The sequence below is a fragment of the Argentina anserina genome, chromosome 3, assembly GCF_933775445.1.
Source record: "Argentina anserina chromosome 3, drPotAnse1.1, whole genome shotgun sequence".
NCBI classification, from domain to species: Eukaryota; Viridiplantae; Streptophyta; class Magnoliopsida; order Rosales; family Rosaceae; genus Argentina; species Argentina anserina.
Window position 1 is genome coordinate 786,891 of NC_065874.1, and position 26,177 is coordinate 813,067.

At 37.6% G+C, this 26,177-nt stretch overlaps 1 protein-coding gene and 1 pseudogene across 1 annotated transcript; both read right to left on the reverse strand.

Moving 5' to 3' along the window:
* Nucleotides 1-93: 93 nt before the first annotated feature.
* LOC126788191 (uncharacterized) lies at nt 94-20,565 on the reverse strand (annotated as a pseudogene).
* Nucleotides 20,566-22,142: 1,577 nt separating this feature from the next.
* Nucleotides 22,143-23,855, reverse strand: LOC126789473 (pollen receptor-like kinase 6). Its single transcript, XM_050515626.1, is given in 5 exon segments — nt 22,143-22,207; nt 22,210-22,710; nt 22,895-23,061; nt 23,063-23,390; nt 23,843-23,855. Coding segments are annotated over 5 exon segments (1,074 nt in total).
* Between the last annotated feature and the right edge of the window lie 2,322 nt (nt 23,856-26,177).

Here is a 26,177-nt window from a genome sequence, read left to right on the forward strand (position 1 = left end):
TTATTGTTGAAACTCGGCTCATTTTCAAGGTTGGGCTTAATATTGAGCTCAAACTTAGCTCATTTTACGAACTCGAGCCAAACGGGCTAAAAACAAATCAAACACGAGCGACTCGAACCTACTTATAGCCATACTCACAAGTATCCCAGTGTTGATTTTAAATATTCTTTTCTTTAACATTTACATACAATATTTTGCATTTCCATTGTATTTGAATGACATACTAATATTGGTATAGCAGCAGTAACACCTTCCACTTTGCTAGTTTGCTACTCAACTGACCTTCAGTTACATGATTAATATAAGGTGATTCAGGTCCCATACGAGAACCATCATCTTTTCTTCCCCATGTTCAATTCCGTGATTAAAGTTTATTAATTCATTATCCGACACATCTTTCGACAACATACTAGTTTGCATCACCATTTCTTCCTCACGCTCAGGATCTTCAGCAGCACACCTAGTTGCCCCTTACGATCCACATTCAACAAATCAATGTCATTGCTTCCATACTCATTTGAATCTAAAAATGACAATGTCGATAATTCACCAACATTGACAATAAAAAATCTACTTGAATCGTGATAGAACATAACAATTCCGCAGTGAATTCTACAAACAATTGACCAAATGGGCATGGGGGCATATGTGAGCCCCTAGAAAATTTATTTATCTTTCTAGCGTAATTGTCACGCTAACCAACATTTTTTTGAGATATCAAAAATGTAGTTTAATATTTTTGTATTAAACTACGCGTCGTCACGAGCGCGGTAGTATTCGTAGAATATTTTTCCTACACTCAGTTAATTTCCTACGAGTTTACGAAGATAGGAGGAGCACAACTCACCAGCTTCTGCATTTGAGTTGCAGAGGTACAAACCGACCTCTTCTCTTTCTGATTTTGACCGCGTTGCATTATTGGTATTGTTGTGTTTGATTATGTATACTTGCATGTCGATTTGGAGTGGATTAGAATAGGTTGTGTGGCTGAATTTTGTGATCGGAGTGGATTAGAATAGGTTGAGTTGGATTACTGTCTGTGAAATTACCTTCATACCCCTATTGACTTTCAATAATTACGATCTTGCCCCTAATAGTAAATAAGTTAAAAAGTTATTGTTTTACCCAAACAATAATTAATTTAGTTTTTACGTTAACCTCGATTCAACCTTTTTACCTTTAAGTTTCTCGATTTAAATCAGATTAAGGAAAATTAGTAACCTTTCGCAAAAATGTAGTTTTAACTTTACGGTTAAACCTTAAACACAATATTCGCCCGGATCTGAAATCGAGGAACTGTTAAGCGTGAGAGATTTAAATGCCAGAAGGATAAATTTATGATTTCCATTTATCGATTATTCATGTATTAAATCTAAGATACAAATATCTATAAAATAAATTCACTCTTGTTTAGAAAAATCAACCGATCATCCCGAGACCTCGACTTGAGTAGTCAAACTAGTCAAATCGACGATCAATTACTAAATCGACTAAAAATGTCGTGACCTTTATCTCTTTTCGTTATTTCTTTAACAATGAGACTTGCTTGCGAGACGCGATTCTACACGGAGCCCGAGGAGCGTGACTTGGGGCGCGGACTTCGGCATCGCTATATCATGTAGGGTGAGCCAGTACCTTCCGGGTTAGTGGTTTTCTATATATAAAATGTATATGATATACGACCTTATCGCATGTTGCATTCATAATTACTTTACTTTGGTCATATTGTCTCGAGACTGACACTTTTTTTATACATGTTTATAAGTCGGTGATTCCGTGTACTGATGTCTGACACCGCAAGTTTATTTATTATATGGTGAATCATGCGTTCTGATGTCTGGGCACCATCACGGTGAATTTGTTGTCCTAATGTCTGACACTGTGTGACTTATTACTACGGTGATAACCGTGTCCTGATGTCTGGCACCGTGGTACATTATTGGCTCTCAATTCGCCCGAAGGCAAACCTTAGAGCCGGTCGGGTTGGATATACCCCATCGGCGAATTTGATATTTCGAGCCGAGTCGCATCTTTTACATCTGCATGATTTTACTTGATTTGCCCTAACCTTTAAGAGACTTGTTATAGTCTCGGTTTGACTTTCGTTACGTGTTAGCGTAAACGTTATATATATATATATATATACACTGTTATATTTATGTGTTTATATATATATATATATATAAATGGGATTTGCCTTGATTACCCAGCTTCAAAAGGATCAGAAAAGAAAAATTGCAAAATAGAATCGATAGATTATAATGTAGAACGTGAATCTGAAAACAAGCAAGAATGCAAACACGTGTACAAATAAAATGAAATTTATTGATAATCAAGCGCGGGGTTCCAATCTTTGTGAACTCCTCTGATTCTATCTCCAAATGTGATTTGGCTCAAGGATTTGATTTGATGAAGAACGAGCGATTTGGCCACTTGATGATTCTTCGTGGATTTGGGAGACTTCGGGATTTCTCGAGAGTGATATTGCTCTCTTCTTCTTTTCCAATGTAAAAATCCCCAATTTCTTTATGTTGAAAGGGGTATTTATAGTGTCATGAATACTTTATTTTATAGAATACTTTACTGACACTAAAATAATAATATTTCTTTAGTTGCATAATTAAATCAATATATATTTTCTAATTAATTAATTATGAAAATAACTAAATTAAACAGATTTAAATAATTGATTTAATTATAACCGTAAAGAAATTTATTACTTTAATCAAATGTCCGATTACCATTTCGATCGTTAATGACATTCAATTTCCAATTAAAGCCAGAATCACGTAGTTCTGATTACGATCATCCGTTTCTGTGCTGATACGAATTTTATTCAGATCCGTACTGATTTTTTTTTACTTTCGAGCCACGTGTGCAATTTTGTCGGGTTCGTGGTTGATTTAATCGTTTAATGAAATTTACTTTATTAAATTTCTTGTGTCAGCAAATGCCCCCACTTCAAGTCGTGCCGCAGACATGTCGTCGTCACGTGCCGAAAGCGCAGCTTGAAGTATGTACTTTAATTTGGAGAATTTGTGGAGCTAGATTCCGGGACTTCGCAAATTTTGTAGTAATATTTCCTTATGACTTCCGAGATTTAGTTCGTCACAAAGGGAAATTACTGATTTTCCTGTCGATTTATTTGATTTGATGTTGATTTGGCATGGTTTGAGCATTTATTGATGATCATTGATAATTCATCTCTAGCATTTATTGCTCATTGTTGGCTTTTTTTCTCTCCTGCATTAATGAGCTGCATTGATTGCTCAGCAGTGTTGGCATTTTTTTCTCTGCCTGCATTAATGAGCTGTATTGATTGGTCATCAATATTGACCTTTTTTTTTTCCTTCATTAATAGAGGTACATGTTTGTCTGCTTGAGCATGCTTTGCATTCTCATCAGTCTTAGTTTCAACTGGTGCTTCAATCTTCATCCACATCATCATCAACATCATCATGGCCTCCATCTCCTCGTCTTGCACATCCATCGCCCCCGGCTCCAGTTCTGCCTTCTTCTCCTCAACTATTGCACTTAGTCACAGAGCGCTCATAGTTTATGTCTTCGGGCCGAGTCCAGCAGTAGTGATCGTTCGGAATAGTACTTCCTCCATATGTATCCCCCGATCCAACTTAGCGATGTACTCGATAACGCTCCAGCTCAGCGAAGTCATAGCAAACGACTGAGGGAAGTTGAACTTTTTGGCATCTTCGGCATCATAATACCCACCCGACAGATCTATTGTGTTGGGCTCGCCGTCCTTGGTGCACGAGTTTCCCATCCACCGAAAGCATCTTTTTGGTTGCGAAATTCTATTTTGCGTCGGAGAACTTCATACCCGATTTCATCCAGGACCTCATCCGCTTCTTGAGCTATGTCTTCCAGATTCTTCACCCACAATTCCACAACCTCCCCGTGTTTTTTGTGACCTTTCGACATCTCGGAGCATGGCTTGAATCTTGAGGAATGAGTTCCGAAGCTATGATAGGCCTCCTTTGAAACCCATTACGAGAGAGAATTCTTCAGCAGCAAGCTTGGTCACCTTGGTCAGTATTCCTCTCTTCAAGTTTTATGAGAGCAAAGAGAGATGATTTTGGTTTTAATCGGTAGAAGCAATCAAGCAAAGAGTTGATGCTTTTGCTTTTGCTTTTTGTTCTGGCTTTTTTTTGTCTGGGACGCACACTTCTAGTCTTTTCTTTGTGGGAAGAGATAATAGATATGCTTTTGCTTTCTGGCAGACCATTTCTACTACTAATGGTTGTCACAGTTTTATGGCCCGTCTTTGTTCCATTACCATCGATTTTTCTTGTCATCCCTAATTTTCATGTCATTCATCTCCTCGGGCAACTCTTTCACATGTGGCTTTTATGGTGTAGGCACAAATAATTTTCATTTTTCTTTACCTTTGGATATTTTTTTTGTAGGATTTTGACAACAATTCGACCGCTGCGGTCAATCTAACCGTTCGACTTCTTTCGAAACGCGTTGATTTCTGACGGATTTGAAAACGTAAACGACCTAATCGCTTGACTGCTCTCAATTCATAGATTTGACAACATTCAATAAAAGCGTTTTAGACTTTACGCATCACATTCAGCATGGGCGCTTTCAAGAGTTTGAAGAACGCACACGATCTAATCGCTTGATTGCTCTCAATTTATAGACTTGACAGCACTCAATAAAAGCGTTTTAGGCTTTTTTGTTGCGTTGTGCAGTTTAAGCTCATGCAGGCGTGGAGCGTTTTTTTGTTTTGTTTTTGTTTTTCTTGTCTTATGCAGTTTAGGCTCATGCAGACTTGGAGCATTTTTTGTTTTTTTGTGTCTTGCGCAGTTTAGGCTCGTGCAGATTTGGAGCATTTTTGTTTGTTGTTTTTTATTGTCTTACGCAGTTTAGGCTCGTGCAGACTTGGAGCCTTTTTTTGATTTTTTGTGTGTCTTGCGCAGTTTAAGCTCGTGCAGACTTGGAGCATGCTTTGATGTTTTCAAGCATAATACTTCTTCAAGAACTTACCGTTAATGGGACCGATCCTCAAACCGTCTTCCGGCACAATTTTGTAAGCTCCATTGCTGTATACTTTTCTGACGACGTAAAGACCATCCCACTTTGACTTGAATTTAGAGCCAGACTTGTGCGTCATAATGATGGGTCTTCGAACAACAACTAAATCATTAACTTGAAAACGCCTTTGTTGAAGGCGTGTGACATCCGAACTTGGTAGCATTCCAGGTGTTGTTGTGCATCAAGCCTCTTATCGTCCAAAGCTTCTAACTCTTAAAGGCGCAACTTGACATTTTCTTAATTTGTGAGACCTTGCAAAGCGATTCTCAACGACAGAATTTCTTTCTCTAATGGTAACACGGCTTCGACACCATAAACAAGAGAATAAGGTGTAGCATTTGTGGCTTCCCCCACCCCCCCCCCCCCCCCCCCCATCTTCAAGTTATGGAAGAGCTTCGTCTACTTCAATTTCAAAATCTTCATGATTTTCTTCATCTACGGCATATGCTTATGCCACCGTGATATGATAAGAGGTTTGGATAATGTTATCCTTATCGCCATTACCGAGGTTGGTATCTCCTTTTTTGTCAGTGAATATGATGGTATGTCGCTTCACTTTGAGTTGATCCGTGGAATTCACTTCCAACACACACTGCCTCCTCATGCGCGACGGGATTTCTTTGCTCTCCTCTTGACTACAAGTCGATTTCTTCTTGCTTATTTGTCGTTCCTTATGTTCGCGCGCCTCCTTTGTGAAATGCGACAGTGCTTTTATTGGGTGAAAATATAGTGAAACTGGCTCGAACGACCCGAATGTTACGGTAATGCAACTGACTTTAGCAACGTCGTCAACGTCCAGCTCAATCCTTCCTTGCTTGGCGAGATTTATGATCAAATCCTTGAGAACAAAGCATTTCTATATAGGGTGACTAACGAGACAGAAGATCTATTATCTTGTTTTCGAGCAGATCCTCTAACATGCATGCTACATCAGAGTCTGGGAACGGGTACATCTTTCGCTCCATCTCCTTCAACGTGCGTTTACACTTTATTGAACTCCTTATCCCGCGTAGAGATCTTAAATGGTGCAGTATTGATGACCATTGATTCTTTGGAAGGTTTCTTCACAACCTCGTCAAATCTGCTTCCGAAAACTTTATTTGTTCGTTGGTCAACCAGGGACTCATTCTTTCCTTTATGACTTGCCAAGCTTAGCTCCATGTCGTGGGCTCGAGTAGCCAACTCTTCGAAAGAACGAGGCTTGTTTCCTTGTAAGATGTATAGCAAATCAAAGTGCATGCCTTGGATGCACATTTCAACGGCTGACACCTCTGACGGTCGGTCTTTGCAATCAAGGCTAAGTGACGCCATCTATGGATGCGTCGCCATCGCGACTGTTATTTGAATGTTTGAGTTTCTTAAACTCATGTCTATAAACGATAATCTCAAGGTCTACGTACTCATTTATTTGAGTTGATTCATTACTCTAATGCAGCACTATTTGCTGACAAAAAGATCCCAAAAATAACGAATTCTATGGGACACTTAAAAGTGATTTAATGAACGTCTATGACGACGTATTACCAGAGTTGACCTTGAAACATGCTCCACATCCGAGAAACACATGTCATTTATTGGCACCTGTATCTATTTCTCGAGGGAATTTTGGAGATGAAAACGTAACATTCTTCCATTCTCAAGTAAGCACATTTTTTAGCCTTAGGCTAAGGCTCCGCCCAATCAGATATGCAAGATTTTGTTGCTACAGATTTTTGATTAGTCAATCTATTTTGACTATGTCTTCTGCTTACTATTTTTCAAGTATGACGTTGGCATTGCCATGATTATTGCTCGACTTTAGCTTAAGTCGTCTATTGGAATTGGAAGCTTGTTTGTGTTGTATTAAATATGGGCATATTCTATAAAATTTCTCGTCTTTCTTGGACTCGTGATAATTTTATTTGCCTTGACTTAGCATGCATGGTCAACGTTTGCAACTCACGTGGTTTTTAAATTGGCCGCTTTTGGGTTACATGGGACCTCAATAGCACTACATTGTGATTTTGGACTTTGAAATTTGGAAAACGGACCTCGGAATGTCAAAATTGACGTCGTTTTTACCGGTTACTGTTCCAGCGTTTCCGGAACGTTTTTGGCGTTTTACCGGCGTATTCGCCGCCTTCCGGCCATTTGCCGGCGTTTCCGGCACCGCCATCCGGTTCCGGACGGCGTTCCCTGTTGGACCTGAAGTTAAAGCCTCCATACCGGCCAGGTCCGGTCACCGCCGGCCGGATTTCCGGAAATCGGTGCCGCCAGCTTCCGACGAGTTTTTCCGACGTTTTTTTTTCGTCGTTTCTCGTCATTTTCCCGGCATATCTCAGCAATTCTTGATGCCATGTTTTCCTAATCCAAAATTCACCCGGTTTTGAGTTAATTTGACATGGTTTTCCGGTTAATTTTCCGATTTTCTCCAAGTCGTTTCATAGCTCAAATGATTTTATTATTATTGGTGACCACCCGCACCAATTGGATGGTTTTTACCACCCAAATTGTTTGGTATTCAACTGCTCCAATACCATGTTTTTCCAACTCTTGAGTTGAAGAATGTAGTTCTATTGCCATGTGATACATTCGATGGGATTGTCATTTGTTTCAATCCCCTCTTACAATATCCTACGGCGTATTGTGTAGAGAAATTCACCGCGTCGTTGACTCTCTTAATCTTCATTTTGATAATGTCCCGCCGTGAAATCGAGTGTCTTGCTAATTGCGTAACCACCCACACTATCCTACGGCGCAAGTAGTTGTTTTACGGATCTCGTGCGGAGATTGTGTTGTATATCTTCGTGCCTTGCTAAGTTTTAAAGGCCATTCATGCCAATGATGGATTTTCATCTTGATATTTGTGTTAAGAATGGAGAGGAATAAATCTGTCAGATTTCATTGACAGTATCTTTTTCAAGCTTCGACAGTAGCTTTGTTAGCCTGCAGACATCGTTTTGCTTGCCTGCAGCAGTAGCTTTATGTAACTCAAGATTCTTTGAATCATGGGTTCGGTTTTACTGTGTTCTCGGTTTTGACATGATCGTTTTTTAGTCATTTTGAACAAGATATGATGATTCGAGTTCTTTGAAATTCACATTATCATCTATTTTTCATGTTCACGAAGCGATTGGAGGACCACCTCACCCATGCTCCACACGGTGAGGCCGAGCCTATCTGTGCCATGCACGGTGAGGCCGAGCCTACCTATTTCGGCGGCTCCATGGCATTAAGGCCGTCGGTGGCGGCATCCCCTCCTTCACAGGAGCTTGTGATGCCTCCCGTGTCTTCTAATGCCTCCATGACAATCTCTGATGCCAATCGCTCATTTTACAAAGCTTGTTCTTTAGCTAGATTTCAAGGAAGTCCTTATTTGCTAAGGCTCCAACCGAGAACATTCCATTCTTACAAAGTATTTAAAGTGACATTAGTAGACCCTATCCAACCGAATACGGACATTTTTCGGTATTTTTATGGTATAGGTTAAGAGCATCGACGCGTTGGTCACACGTCGCTTTGCTTTCCACAAGAAACGCTGCATTCGCTAAAGTTTTTAGCTATGATCATCATACTAAGGGCTCACCACCCTTCCCATCCTCTCAAATCTATTTGATTGGATACCGTTGGAGAGTTCACCTCCACGACTTTGATGATTTCGTTTTGCATATCTACTGGCATCGTCGTTGAACATAGTATTCCTCATGTTCATTCACTGCACGATCTAGTAGAGCTCGGACTTGGTTATGGGTACTAACCTACCGATTTTTGCATGGAGATATGTAATGATGTTGCATGCAGCGACACTTATTCGTTTTAAACTCACAACTTACCAAGCGTTTAGTGCGTACCAGATGGTTACTGGATACGATCCCAACGTTCTTTTCCTTAAACGCCTATTTGGTTAAAGTTGTTTATGTGCCTCTATTGTAGTTATCTCAATGGGTCTACTTGAAACGATTAAGTATTCTGGTTGGTTATGATTTATGAATCACCAACACTTGTCCGCTATTTCCAATCTACAACCGTTGATCTCTATCCTGCGATATTAGCAGACGGTCACTTTAATGAGACATACTTCCCGTCGTTAGGGGGAGATATGGAATTCTCCCATTCTGGTTTTAACGCCAGGAACTGACGTGGTGTGGCACTATGTCTCATTAAGATCCCGCACTACTCAAAGTGAGTAAATGTGCAACGCATTATCGACCTCCAGAAAGTCAAAAATTCGATGGTCAATGACTTTACCGATATTGCGAAAGTGACGAGATCGCACATAAATGCTGTGATGTGCCGGTAAGGTTGGGACTCTCAGAATATGGGAGAATTTCATATGACCTGGTCCTAGCACCGTTGGCACCATCCCTGACAGTGGGAAGGAAGCCGGCGATGGCACCATCGTACGCTGTGGTGTTGTCGGCGCCCGTGGCATTGCACCACAAAACAAGGGCAGTAAACGCAAAGATGGACTATTAAGGGTCATAGCTTCTGTCTTGGCTCCTGCCTAGATGAGAGGGAGACCATTATTCTCTGGTATCAAAACTAGAAAGAAGCGAAGTGCGTAGGCACAAGTATTTCGCCCATCATCAAGAGATATTCTCTAAACATGTGTATCAACTAAGTTCTGTGGGACGCTACAGACTCCTTTTGTTGATGTTAGAGAAGAATAGAAATCTCACGAATTGATCGTATACAGCGCGTGCGCGTGTTTAATGTATTGATCTCCCATGATTGATGATGTATTCGCTTATGCCCTTATTCTGTTGTAAATCATCAACGATGAGTAACTTGACCGAAGTGGAAAGAATCAATACAGGCTGAACTAGACTTGTTATGTTGGTCGTTGTTCGTAAGTATAATGAGAAAGATGAAGTCATGCAATATATGCAGGACTTATGGCGCAAAGATTGTCTCATTATCCTAGTATTGAGTACGATGAGTTATATTCTCTCGTTATGGACATAATTTCTTTCCGCTACTTGATCAGTAGTAGTGTCCATGAAAACTGATTTGCACCATATGATAGTGGTCATAGAATATCTGTAAAGGGATCTTGACGCAGATATGAGAGTACCCGAGGGACTTTAAATGCCTCCAGACCACGGAGAGATTATGTAATCAGATTGCGACATTCAAGAGAACGTAGTACAATCGGTTGCAAGAACTCATACCCATATGTGTTCATATGAAGCTAATTCTTGATTCTCTATTCCGTTTAAGTATAGATGATGAAGAGATTCAATGAGCTATACATTCATACATGTTAGTGTTGTTGAGACACTATTGCTTTCATTATGACGTGATTAACTATGCGCCTATGCATTGTCATTCGACTTGCATTGCTTCTTTGACATGGGTTTAGTTCTACACTTAATGAACCAACACAAATCCTATCCACACCAACGCTGCCAGCAGCTCCAACAACATCAACGTACGCCTTGGTGTAGCAGTCGATACTGGTAGCGTAGAGGATGCGTACGGTTCCGTCTTGGACCAAAATCAGTCCTTCATTGGTCAATTCCCCCATTCTTTTCGCGAAAGACACATTAAATGTGACAAATCAGAATCTGTCCAGTTTCGTAGGTCAAATTCAACGAGACCTACAGTACAGCTCGCTCAATGAAATATGGTGAAATTAGTATCGTTCGAAAGGTCTATGTGTTTACTTTGAATGGACATCAACATTTCGTTCATAGCTATCATATTGAGTGAGTTATGGCCGTTTTAGCAAAGTAGGACAGTCCTGTCCGGAAATTTGCAAGTCAGTCAACTTCGACAGAGCATTGTGAACTGCTCCAATCGGATGAGGTTGTGAACCTTATGTCACTGGAAAGCCACGGGTGTCTACTTTTCAGAACATTTTACGGTTCGCTGATACCTATTTTGACGAATAAGTTATGGCCGTTTAAGTTAGTTAAGGTCCTTCTACCCGAGAATCTGATTTTCATTGCACTCTTGTTTTGAGTTGTTATGCAATATTGTTTCCTAAGATCTAAGTTTGGCTAAGTATAGCATGTATGATCTAAGGATGTTTGGCTAGATTAATGATTAATCATTAGCCCAAGACTACGTTTGAGAAGCATGTAATGAACGTTGTATACGTTGTTCTTTGTACTCCATGATTATGGCACTAATCAGGAGGAGTTGTTTCGTAAACTGCAGGAGGAGTCTAGCTCACATGATGCTATCAAATGTAGACGGTGCGATGTGCTCTTTTTCCCTTCGATCAAGCTTTTGTTTTTACCCAAGAGGTTTTTATTTTGCTTGACAAGGTTTTTACCGAGGCAACGATGTGTGCACCATGCAACCTAGGCATGCGACACAAGGGGGAGTGTTCCGGGAGAATTACTATTCTACCCTTGTGTGTGTCTTAGCTTAATAGGTTTCATGTTAGGAGATAGATTAGCATCTCCGTAATAGATTAGGACTCCGAATCCTACGGGATTCGGGTTTTGTAATGCCTATATATAGGCCCCCATATCATTCAATAATACACAATTATTTCATCCTGAAACTATCAATATATATTTTCTGATTAATTAGTCATGAGAATAACTAAATTAAACATATTGAAATAATTGATTTAATTATAACCGTAAAGAAATTTATTACTTTAATCAAATATCCGATTACCTTTTCGATCGTTAATGACATTCAATTTCTAATTAAAACCGGAATCACGTAGCTTTAATTACGATTACACGTTTCTGTGCTGATACGAATTTTATTCAGATCCGTACTGACTTTTTTGACTTTTGGGCCACGTTTGCAATTTTTGACGGGTTCTTAGTTGATTTAATCATTTAATGAAAATAATTTACTTTATTAAATTTCTTGTGTGAACATATAATTCTCTTTAAAACCCAATATCAAAAACAACCAATCAATAATAACAAAATGCGATGATTTGATATACAAGTGAATCAAGAGAAATCATAAAAATATGAAAAAGATCCAAGCAGTCGATATCAGAATGGGAGAGAAAGATCATGTAACAACATTTTTAAATCATTTCTCTTGTATACCCAATCTCGAGTCGACAAAAAATAGAAAAACAAATAAAACATGTAATAAGTCATGAGGTTTCCTTTGATTACCCTATTTCAAAACGAAATCAGAAAAGATAAATTCTCTTGAAAACTCTCAAAACAAACAAAAGATATGATGTTATTCATAACAAAAAAATATAATGAACAGACAAAATATGTGAATAAAAAAATCATAAAAATATCAAAAAGATACAAGCAGCCGATATGAGAATGTGAGAAAGATCATGTAACAACATTTTTAAATCATTTCTCTTGTATACCCAATCTCGAGTCGACAAAAAATAGAAAAGTAACAGAGAAACAATGTAATAAGTCATGGGTTTCCTTTGATTACCCTAGTTCAAAACGAAATCGGAAAAGATAAATTCTCTTGAAAACTCTCAAAACAAACAAAAGATATGATGTCATTCTTAACAAAAAAATAATGAACAGACAAAACAAGTGAATAAAAAGAAATCATAAAAATATCAAAAAGATACAAGCAGCCGATATGAGAATGGGAGAGAAAGATCATGTAACAACATTTTTAAATCATTTCTCTTGTATACCCAATCTCGAGTTGACAAAAAAGAGAAAAGTAGCAGAGAAACAATGTAATAAGTCATGGGTTTCCTTTGATTACCCACTTCAAAACGAAATCGGAAAAGAAAAATTCCCTTGAAAACTCTCAAAACAAACAAAAGATGTGATGTCATTCTTAACAAAAAAATATAATGAACAGACAAAACAAGTGAATAAAGAGAAATCATAAAAATATGAAAAAGATCCAAGCAGCCGATATGAGAATGGGAGAGAAAGATCATGTAACAACATTTTTAAATCATTTCTCTTGTATACCCAATCTCGAGTTGACAAAAAATAGAAAAGTAACAGAGAAACAATGTACTAAGTCATGCGTTTCCTTTGATAACCCACTTCAAAACGAAATCGGAAAAGAAAAATTCCCTTGAAAACTCTCAAAACAAACAAAAGATGTGATGTCATTCTTAACAAAAAAATATAATGAACAGACAAAACAAGTGAATAAAGAGAAATCATAAAAATATGAAAAAGATCCAAACAGTCGATATCAGAATGGGAGAGAAAGACCATGTAACAACATTTTTAAATCATTTCTCTTGTATACCCAATCTCGAGTTGACAAAAAAGAGAAAAGTAGCAAAGAAACAATGTAATAAGTCATGGGTTTCCTTTGATTACCCACTTCAAAACGAAATCGGAAAAGAAAAATTCCCTTGAAAACTCTCAAAACAAACAAAAGATGTGATGTCATTCTTAACAAAAAAAATATAATGAACAGACAAAACAAGTGAATAAAGAGAAATCATAAAAATATGAAAAAGATCCAAACAGTCGATATCAGAATGGGAGAGAAAGATCATGTAACAACATTTTTAAATCATTTCTCTTGTATACCCAATTTCGAGTCGACAAAAAATAGAAAAACAAATAAAACATTTAATAAGTCATGAGGTTTCCTTTGATTACCCTATTTCAAAACAAAATCGGAAAAGATAAATTCTCTTAAAAACTCTGAAAACAAACAAAAGATGTGATGTCATCCTTAACAAAAAAAAATATAATGAACAGACAGAACAAGTGAATAAAAAGAAATCATAAAAATATGAAACAGATCCAAGCAGTTGATATCAGAATGGGAGAGAAAGATCATGTAACAACATTTTTGAATCATTTCTCTTGTATACCCAATCTCGAGTCGACAAAAAATAGAAAAACAAATAAAACATGTAATAAGTCATGAGGTTTCCTTTGATTGCCCTATTTCAAAACAAAATCGGAAAAGATAAATTCTCTTGAAAACTCTGAAAACAAACAAAAGATGTGATGTCATCCTTAACAAAAAAAAATATAATGAACAGACAGAACAAGTGAATAAAGAGAAATCATAAAAATATGAAACAGATCCAAGCAGTCAATATCAGAATGGGAGAGAAAGATCATGTAACAACATTTTTGAATCATTTCTCTTGTATACCCAATCTCGAGTCGACAAAAAATAGAAAAACAAATAAAACATGTAATAAGTCATGAGGTTTCCTTTGATTACCCTATTTCAAAACAAAATCAGAAAAGATAAATTCTCTTGAAAACTCTGAAAACAAATAAAAGATGTGATGTCATCCTTAACAAAAAAAATATAATGAACAGACAGAACAAGTGAATAAAGAGAAATCATAAAAATATGAAACAGATCCAAGCAGTCGATATCAGAATGGGAGAGAAAGATCATGTAACAACATTTTTAAATCATTTCTCTTGTATACCCAATCTCGAGTTGACAAAAAATAGAAAAGTAACAGAGAAACAATGTACTAAGTCATGCGTTTCCTTTGATAACCCACTTCAAAACGAAATCGGAAAAGAAAAATTCCCTTGAAAACTCTCAAAACAAACAAAAGATGTGATGTCATTCTTAACCAAAAAAATATAATGAACAGACAAAACAAGTGAATAAAGAGAAATCATAAAATATGAAAAAGATCCAAACAGTCGATATCAAAATGGGAGAGAAAGATCATGTAACAACATTTTTAAATCATTTCTCTTGTATACCCAATCTCGAGTTGACAAAAAATAGAAAAATAATAGAGAAACAATGTAATAAGTCATGCGTTTCCTTTGATTACCCACTTCAAAACGAAATCGGAAAAGGAAAATTCTCTTGAAAACTCTCAAAACAAACAAAAGATGTGATGTCATCCTTAACAAAAAATATAATGAACAGACAAAACAAGTGAATAAAGAGAAATCATAAAAATATCAAAAAGATACAAGCAGCCGATATGAGAATGGGAGAGAAAGATCATGTAACAACATTTTTAAATCATTTCTCTTGTATACCCAATCTCGAGTTGACAAAAAATAGAAAAGTAACAGAGAAACAATGTACTAAGTCATGCGTTTCCTTTGATAACCCACTTCAAAACGAAATCGGAAAAGAAAAATTCCCTTGAAAACTCTCAAAACAAACAAAAGATGTGATGTCATTCTTAACCAAAAAAATATAATGAACAGACAAAACAAGTGAATAAAGAGAAATCATAAAATATGAAAAAGATCCAAACAGTCGATATCAAAATGGGAGAGAAAGATCATGTAACAACATTTTTAAATCATTTCTCTTGTATACCCAATCTCGAGTTGACAAAAAAGAGAAAAGTAGCAGAGAAACAATGTAATAAGTCATGGGTTTCCTTTGATTACCCACTTCAAAACGAAATCGGAAAAGAAAAATTCCCTTGAAAACTCTCAAAACAAACAAAAGATGTGATGTCATTCTTAACAAAAAAATATAATGAACAGACAAAACAAGTGAATAAAGAGAAATCATAAAAATATGAAAAAGATCCAAACAGTCGATATCAGAATGGGAGAGAAAGATCATGTAACAACATTTTTAAATCATTTCTCTTGTATACCCAATCTCGAGTTGACAAAAAAAGAGAAAAGTAGCAGAGAAACAATGTAATAAGTCATGGGTTTCCTTTGATTACCCACTTCAAAACGAAATCGGAAAAGAAAAATTCTCTTGAAAACTCTTAAAACAAACAAAAGATGTGATGTCATTCTTAAAAATATATATATAATGAACAGACAAAACAAGTGAATAAAGAGAAATCATAAAAATATGAAAAAGATCCAAACAGTCGATATCAGAATGGGAGAGAAAGATCATGTAACAACATTTTTAAATCATTTCTCTTGTATACCCAATCTCGAGTCGACAAAAAAGAGAAAAAGTAACAGAGAAACAATGTAATAAGTCATAGGGTTTGGCCTGATTACCCAGCTTCAAAATGAAATGAAGAAGAAAAATTGCAAGATGGCATCGTATCATAATTCCCTTTTAAAACTCAATCTCAAAACAAACAAGAAATAATAACTATAGAATGGGATGAAATGATATACATGAGAATGACATTTTGGTACGCGCTTTTTCAATACAAGGAAGAAGAAGAATAGATGAGATAGACTCGCCTACTTACAGAACTCATTCTCTAGTAATAATATCTTAATAATTTCACGATTAAAGATAATCATATATGACCAGTACTATGTAGTTATTTACATTTTACCAAAACCAATGCAGTTACAAGTAAATTGACTATGACATACAGGATCAAATTTCATGGTTCATCCTAATTTTCTACATTTGGACTAGTGTGTGAGGGTGTGAAGGAGCACATCAGGTTCACTGCCAAAAGATAATATTTAAACCAAGTTTTAATCTGTTCCTAAGTCATCACCAACGCGGACAACAAATAAACTGATAAAAGCAATCAACATGTTCATTATGCTTAGATGTTAAAATCATACATACAAATGTAGAGCGAAACAAACAGAAAACATTTACATTGAGTCAAGAAATCTCACCTCTGGACTCCACACAGCAGTGTGGATGGACCCCATGTGCTTCCCATGACACAATATCTGAAACAGAAAAGCATTGATTACTTAGAATAACACTTCCTAACACAGGAAAAAGTAAACACAATGAAATTAAGAGGAAGATCAGGCAATAACAACACAAATTTGTTTCCAAGCGCAAGGGACAATTGACCAACATAGTACAGACAACGCAACAAGGAATCCTGATAACACAAAACCCTGAAGGATAAATAGAAAAAAAGTTTATAATTTGCAGCTAGAATTACTAAACAAGTGTGGTCTAAAAGTAAACGAAAAAAAAAATCAGAGGATGGGGTTATCTGATACAAAATTGAACATAAGCATAGCCAACTCAATAACCAAATTAGTGGACAAATATGGATATCTGATTATCTACTCAACCACATTACTCTAAAAGAGGTTAATGCTCACAAAGAAATTAGTGAGGAGCAATATGAAGTTTCAGCTCAAAACCCAAAATCTTACCCTGTGAAGAGATATGTCCTTTGCATCTTGGACTTTCAAGTCGATCACAATATTAGACATATCAGCTGAGACTCCTTTAACTTTGAAGGTTTCGGGTAATTTGCCTCGGTATCTGCCAGATACAGTTAATGGACTCTCATATGAGAGATCTGGGATATTGCAAGGGATCACCTATTGGATAAATTCAAGATTTGTCACGATGTGAAGGATAGTCTATAAGTTGGATGTAAAATTAAAATGAAGCAGTCATTCTACATGTGAGGTTTGACAGAGATTCCCATTAAATTTGTAAATTTATCAGAAATTATTCAAATTTAGTTGTGAATATATACTAAGACATAGAGGCACAAGAAAAACCTACAAAGAGCAACATATGACATCATAGACAGGTGTTCAAACTACTGCAGGCTCATGCTATATCTCCTCCACATGAGACAGGATACACTATATATTGAACACTGTCCTTGTGTTGATATGGGTACTAAAAGTCATTAATAGACATGGAGAGTGGGCCAAGAAGTCTCGGATGGCTTAATTAATAGTGTTTAAGATAGCTCAACTTAATATCTAAACAACACATAGGATGAGCATACCTCAACATCGTCAAGATCATCCAATGTCTCAAGGGTTATATTTGTAAGAATCACAGAGGAAGCTCTTGTAAATAGGTTCTGCATTCGAGGTTCAACCAAATCTGCACAAAGAGAAAAGGTTTAAGTGCATTAAAAAAACCATATTTATCTCATCTACCTTCATATAAAAGGATCGATGCACCGAATAAATCAATTTGCTAATGTTTATTGAGTAATATATGTTTTTCTTTTCAAATTAAATATATTTAATCGTGAGTTACATATCACAACATTATGAAGTGGTAAGTAAGGACTCATAAGATTTGAAGCTCAAGCTAAGAGTCGGGCTGCAATAGCCTTTGATTTAATAAAGCAGGGTAAGTAAGCTCACTATAATGACTATATTATAAAATGTAGTTGTAGGGGTAGATATTTGTTTCTGAAAAAATATACTTAACTGACCTATATCATAGGCAGCATCATATTGGCCCCTTCCGATACTAGCTAGCATCCGCAGGAAATAATGGTTGCAGAACGAACCTGAAAAAAGTAAAAATAGATGTTAACCAGGAGATGGAGCATAAACATTATGATCTTATCAGGAAGTGCAGTTTATAAAAATATGTGAAATGTGGCTGGATAAGAGGGGAAACATAATAAGGCAATAATCTTGATTGATTGATAAGATTAAGTTGCACATTTCAAAACATTCCTATGATATACATAGCCTGCAACTAAAATGAGCTCTAATGGCACAGTTACAATTACCTATTCCAAAAGTGTATAGACGTGGGGATATCACATCCTCACTTGCAAGATGCTTTTTCATCACTTCGCATATCTGTCTCTTATCTTCAACTGCTCCATCAGTTACCAGGAATATGATAGGAAGTGAGCCCTTAGAGTTGGATAGAATCTCTATGGCCTGAAACAACAAAGAGACATCCATATTGTTGATAGATCACTTACTACCAATGCAGAAAATATCTTATAGGATATGAAAAGTAAAAGTGAGAAAACTAGATAGCCCTTCAAAGGGGCATTCAACGATCACCATGTTCATTTGATGTAATGTGGCACAATACATGACTATGTTAGAAATGCATAATACTTATTAAAATGAAACAATGATTGGTAAACTCGAATTGAATAACTTTAAGGGCCAAAGAAGCAGGGGACAATACCTGGTTGAGGGGAGGCAATATATTTGTATCACCACCAGCAATAAAATTTATGCCAATCCACTCAATGGCCAGTTCGACAGCCTCCTTTGTAGCCGATTTCAATGATGTAGATGAAACATGAGTCTGTCCATTAAAAGCTATCATGCAGAATGAATCTTCTGGACCAAGTTTAGAGAGAGCTTCAGATAGTACATTCTTAGTATGATCAAGTGGCTTTCCCTCCATACTTCCACTTATATCAACAACAAACACTACATCCCTTCTGAATACCTGCAAGACCGTGTTAAAGTTATCAGAGACAGAACTTTGAACAACCAAACTGAATAACATATAATATGAAAAAGCCTAAGTTCCATTTAACATAACACCAACCTTTCTTCGCTGGTTCCCTGGAAGAAGATAGACGGAGAAAATCTCTCTTTGATCGACATCATCCTTGGAGGGTGACTGCGAGATAACAGCACCATGTATGTGGCTTGAAGAGACCTAGAAATGCATGAACAAGTTAGACAAATTAAGCTAATGTTTCTTATATGCCCCCAACGCTTTTGCAGTCAATCATATATTCAGAAAGAGGAACGCATAAGAGGCTTACAGTATATGAGAAATGGAAGTCAGTTTTTGACCAAATGACCAACATCTCCTTCATATTTAAACCCCAATTTTCCTTCTTGGCTCAGCAATTCCTGTGAAGTCCAATAAATTTCGAAAATTACCACCTCGACTACTAAATATACATAAAAAAAAACAGTGAGCCGTGATCAATAAAGCACCTTCAAAGGATGACTAGCTCCCTTGAATAAAATCTCAGTCCCAAGACCAGAGTTCACATTCACCACGATCCTCTCCTTCTTGAGGTACTTCTTCCCCGGTGGAATCACAAAATCAGGAAATGTGAACGGTATATCCAAAGAGAGCTCCTCATCTCGATACATCAACTTCTGGGACCAGCTCATTTTCACTGTGAGATTGACTCCCCCATCAATCTTGACAAAACAAAAACAGTAACACCAAGAATCAAAAACACACACATTTCAATTATACAAACAAGAACTAGGCTCAAATTTCGAATAAATAATCGTCACCGGCGGCGTTGTCAAGGTGAAGATATGAGGCTTGACATTGAGGAAGCCTCCTTCTCCATGAGGAACCTTGCTCATATCCACGTCATCTTTCAATTCAGTTAACTGAGTAAAAAACGATTTACCAGAAACTTCGACCTCAACACCTAGAATTGAACCCTGTTAGGATAAATGTACATTTGCTTAACAACACATTAAACCGAGATTAATCAAAATAATTAAATTAATCAGGGAGGTGTTGAAAAATTGAAGGACCTGTTCACCCATAGGAATCGCAATGCGGCAGCCGCAGCTCCTGGAGCTTTTGACGCAGTGGACCCGCCACGACCCGGTGACCCGAATAAAGGCGGTGTCCAGTGGCAGTCGACCTCCACAGGTCAACCTTGTTCATCGGAAGAGGAATGAGCGCCGGCGGGTCGCAGCGGCCGTGGACGTGGGGCTGGTAGCTCGGGATGTCCGGGTTGTCGACGATCGTCGGGTCGGACATGACGGCGTAGACCATCGGCGACGTCGGGAGGTAGGCGGAGCCGGTGGCGACGACGACGACGACGGACTTGTCCATGAGCGGCTGCGGCTTCGGCGGCGACACGGCGGCTCGATCCTTCCCGAAGTATAGGCGTTTGGAGAGGCGGAGACCGTCGTCGACGGCTTTGGAGAACTCCTCGGCCATTTCGGACGATCTGGAGCGTCGTCGGGAAAAGGTGGGATCGGTGGCGGAAGCGAGAGAGGAGAGAGAGAGGGTGTGAGTAATATACGGAAAACGAGAACTAGAAGTGAGAGAGTTGCTTTTTATTTATTTATTTTGGGTTCTGGAGCTGGCTGGCTTCTCGAGCAATGGCGTGGCGCCATGTGGAGGATAAATCGGATCTGGTGCTTCTCGGCTCACGGCTTCACGCTGTACGCGTTGGAGGGGCGGGAAAGGGGAGGATGAAACGGCGGCGTATAGGGATGGTTGGACTGATTGAGACGTGGAGGAGGGAAGGCACGGCACTTGGCAAAGGGTTTGAGGGTTCAGGTGGCCATTAGCTGGTGTCGTTTTCTATTTATTTATATATGAAAGGCGTCGTTTTCCTTTTTAAGTGGACTTAATGGTGGGAAATTACGTCATAGCCCATTGAACGATATCTTAACGGAGGAAAAAGGTGTTGATCGGTATCTAAAACAGGCAAAAAGATTATTTTAGTGGTATTGTTCTTTATTAAGTGGAGGATCTTCCGTCGGCCAAAGACTTTCTTTATGATGGCGGAAACAAAGGTATCAGAAGATGACATCCCATCTAGGCTCCCCATGGAAACCATAATCTGATTCACCGTCGTCTCGAAACTCAAATGGAGCGGAAGGTATTGGTAATTGGTCATTGAAGAGAAGTGCCGGTTAGTTTGTCACGCTTCACCGTAATTTGGGGACTATGCCAGTATGGCTCAATAGAAGATTTTACTAGTAGGTTTGTTTTGTTCTCAGTTCGATCACTCAACATGTTTGTGTTCTGGATGTTGCTTGGTACTATCTCTACAGTTATTTAAACTGTCAATTTTGTAGAAGTAGTTTGAGGCCTTGGTTGATACGAGATTGCTAGAGACTAGAGAATCAGTTATCAAGTAAGGCCCCTTGGAGGTTGAACATTATGTATTCAGTATGGTGGTGATACTGAAGAGGTTGTATTGTTTTCCTAGTAGCATTAGAATTCCTATCAGCTGTTTGATTTGGTAAAGACCTATGCATCTCCATTTCTCCACTCTTAATTACTTTGCAAGTTCAGTTTTTGTCTTAAATCAGTCTTTGTAGTCAAAATTTTCACCAATCACATTACTTGATCTGAATTCTAAGTACTAAAGCCATTTCAAGGCCATTCAAGGTGGAAGACATTGCAAAGTAAATGAAAAATTATCATGAAAAGAAGTCATGTTATACATGTATAAATGTATGTCAGGGTCCATGTATGTACATGAATGTCTGTTAGTAAAACCTAGCGAAGAAAATTATTATGAACTTAAGATCCCTATGTTCATCTAGATGAAGAAAGTGATTTCACTCTCTTTAGGAATTAGATCAAGGACTAAGAACCAAAACCTCTTTCCTGAATAGAAAAGTCAATTTATTCAGTGTACTTTCAAAAAATTCCATTTGCTTTCCCTTGTTCCGCCAAACACTCTCCTACTCTTTTCTTTTTCTCACCTAAACTGTAAAACTGGCAAGCAAGCTCTCATTTTATTTAGTATTTTCACTTGACTCCATTTTGCTTCTCTGCCTTACAGATTTCTTTCCTGAAAAACCAACAGTATTTTTCTGCACATACCAGCATCTTGGTAGAAATGCGTCTCATCAGGCTTGTACCTCGAGTATCCTCCTAATGGCCTCCGTCATGTCAGGTCTTTGATCAAGTTTATCTCAGTGCAATCAGCTCCGATTTTAAGAGGCTGCAGCATCTGCTTCACTGATTCTGCATTGCTTTCAATCTCTGGGTCTAGAAGCTCTTGCTCTCTCTGCTCGGCCGTTGCTGACTGCACCCATTGAACAACATCAATCCCACCTTTGCCATTGCTTCGATACTGAGATGGGAATTTTCCGGTAAGGATTTCGAGAATGACTATTCCTAGACAATAAACATCAGATTTTGGAGATATTTGCTGGGACTCTATGTACTCTGGTGTCTTAAAAGCAAACATTGCTTGCGCGGCATTGCTTGGATTCATTAGTGGAAATAAAGCATAGTCATTGAGAACTGGCTCATAATCATCATTTAAAAGAATATTGCTTGACTTGAGATTTCCATGGGGCAAATCATAGGCTGCAAATTCAGTATGCAGAAACTCTATCCCACTCGCAACACCTTGGATAATCCTCAAACGAGTAGCCCAGGTCAGCTCTGAATGAGATACTCCTCGATCGCCTGAAATAATTGTCACAGAATCATTAGTCTAGTTAGTCATTAATCCGTTGTAAGAGCGTTATGTCCCAAGAGCGTTGCAGGTGTTTGATGAAAAGTAAGATAGTGGCATTTTCCTAATGGCGCTAGGAGTAGGAATTAATCATTGGCAGGAAGCAAAATGAAGTTTGAAAGCTAAGCCCCTTACCATGCAAAACATACAATAAGCTGCCTTTAGTAATGTAATCTGAAATCAACAGCTTCTCTTCTCTCCTATAATGGTAAGCCAAGGGAGTCAAGATATTCTTATGCCTTAATCTTCCGAACCTTCTCATCTCAGCTTCAAACCCCTCTCTCCCTAATCTATTCATATCCTATTCATGCTTTGTAAGCTGAGCCCAATCCTCCATTCCCCAAAACCTCTGCGGCAGCTTTCATCAAATCCAGCAATCCAAACGTGCCTCTCTGGTCATTCACCATCAACAACTCATTGCTATTCCCTCCATTATTAATCTTCCCGCTATGTGAACCCTTCTTGGAATTCCCAGCTTTCTTCGTACTGGCCGACCTTGACATTGCGGCCGGCGCAGTACTAGCAGTAGTGCTACCTATACTCCTGCTATTAGAGCTCGGAACATGAACTTCAACCACCTCCCCATGGTGTTGAGGCACATGATCCTCCATGTTCTCCTTCCCATCTCCGCCTCTCCCACTCCCAATCCCACCACTTCAACTACCCGACCCCCCTAAACGATGACGTCTCCTTTTCTCCAACCCCTCCCAACAAAACAAGAATACAAGTGAGAGACAGCTTATATATCATGAACAAAGAAAAAAAACACACACATTATATCGGAATGGAGAGAAAGATCATGCCCTAGCATAAATAAATCATTTCTCTCCGAATTGTTGGAAGAAAAATAGCAGAGAGTACATGAGGAGGCGGACCTTGAAGTCGTCGGCGGCTGCCAAGTGCGAACTGGCGATGAAGAGCTTGGAGTTGGGAAGAGACCCGATTTTATACTCTTCATGAGCTAGGCCTTTCTATCTTCTTTGTCTGTGTACATATATTGTTGTGTTGAGACAGATCGTAATTAACCTTGATGCCCCAGTGGTTGGGGGTTATTCCCTTATTTGAGACATGCCGAGTTCAGACCTTGATGTGCCATTTTTTTTTTGTCTTTTATCATGTATCAAGTACGTTTTCCAAATATGCTTGAAACCGAAGTGCTTGCCAACAACGTGATTCTCCAACTATAGTACAGAAACGAGGTTACGTATGCATGCTGACATTACCTTATAAAATGACTAATGTAAATATATATGTACACAGCAGGTGTAAGTGTTACGCTTCTTAAGCTCAATGAAAAGGAGTAATCAAAACCTATTAATTGAAAGGAGGGGACATCGTTGCATAAAGAAGAGATTAATACTAAACATAACCAAGGCAACTTGTAATGCAAAGTCTAAGACAGGAGTGTAGTGGTGACAATCAAGCTTTCAATAATAGCACACAACTTCTCAGTTAGTTAATCATGTTTTCATCAATGCAAGAATAAATAAGGCTCCGAGTGCATTAATCTGCTGCATTAACGGTCTCCTCGTGCTCAGAATCCTGTAAACTTAAAGCAGCCATTAATGGGACATGGATATCAAGGAAAGTAAATCCGACATAAAACTAGATTTACACAAATAGCTGTCTTCCTATATGATTCAATGAATCACTCCAATAATTCTATCCAATTATATAATAATTCTACTGAAAATTTCAATTTCAATATAAATCTGGACCTCTCACAAAACAATCCTAGAAGATAAAACTGCATGAATAACAAAGCCAAACCTGATTAGTGATAAACCACATGTAAAACAAGAACACAACAGATAACTCCAAATGAAAATGTTATACTACTTCCTTTGAGTGGCATCTCAACGGGGTTTACATACCATATTCCCAAACCCCTTAAAAACACGTAAACACCTTCCAAAAACAGTCTTTACTGACAACTGAGGAACATCAACACATCAAAAGCATACACTTACATATCATCATTCATCAAACACCTAGCGAACTAGCAACCGTGTGAACGGTCAATACGGATGAAGCTTTTTTTTTTCTTAAACTTCTATGGGGCCTATAAATGAGGCATTGTCATCTCAAACATTCATAATTGTACTATTTAATAGTCAACTAAGAAAAATGATTATACATACCTAGTACATAGTATACGTGGCGTACTTCTTTCATGTTATCGGTATATTTTTACCGTGTTTGTTTCTGATTAGTTACTTATATTTAAATAATATTTTTCAATTTCACTGCTTGTATATTTACCACATTATGAAATAATATGATTGGTTTGGTACACTACATGGTAATGTCACGTGGTATTTCAAGTACACATAATAATTACTCAAACCACAATTCAAGTTTTATTTATTACTCACAAAAAAAGGATAAATAAATCATATGACAGACGATCATCTACTGGCGATTATGGCTCACGCATCACAAAATGAGAAAAAAAAGGAGTGAAGAAGAAACTCCCAATTGTTTGCGGCTTCCAAACCTTTAACAAGTCAAAGGGCCTTCTCTTTAGAGTTTAGGCTTTTTTTTTTAGTTCGTTTTGCTTTGAAAAATAGAGTTTGATTAAATAAAAAAATTAAATAAAAGTATGAAAAATGTGAGGAGCTTGTTAGTACTTACGCTATAGAATTCATTTCTAAGCAAATCACAAAATTAAATTTGTTTCTAAAGTAGTCGTAATCTAACAATTTTGGTAAAGATTATCGATATTAAAACTAAATTTCAGCATGACTTAAATTTCTGACATACGAAACAAAATCAGATTGAGTTATTCAACATCGATTAGATATGAAAGTAATTCCTTAGTCGGGGTGGAAAGTTTTAGACTACAATGACGTAAAGATCCGGATGTGGATGATGGAATGATAACCCATCGTTCAATTTATGAGCATAAAAACATTTTGTAAATATGTCTCACTATTTTGATAGCATCAGTTTGAAAGAAATTTAAAATTTGTCCAAGTCTGTTTGAATTTTAAAAACACAAGTGCACACATGATTGAAATAAAAGAAAAATGACACACGTGGTAAAATTAGAGTATAAAAAGTGCGACAACACAATCATATTCATTAACAATAAGATCTTCAACATAAGAGGCAGAACCAAGATTGGCTTATCAAACAAGGATGAGAAATGTCAAGTTAGTTCTTTAAATGACTATATTAAGTATGCACGATTCCTCAGTGGAGGAACATGAAAAAGAGGTGAAATAAACGTATGATCCCAACGAGTACTAACATGATTGAATGAACTTCATTACCAAAGGAAAAAAAATACATGATTGATTGAAATTTATCACTCGAAATTTCATTTATGTCTTTTACTGTATTACTCATCACCTCTTCACACACGTTCTTTCGTTGCCACCCACTTTTGACTAGAGAAAAATGTTACAGGTACAAG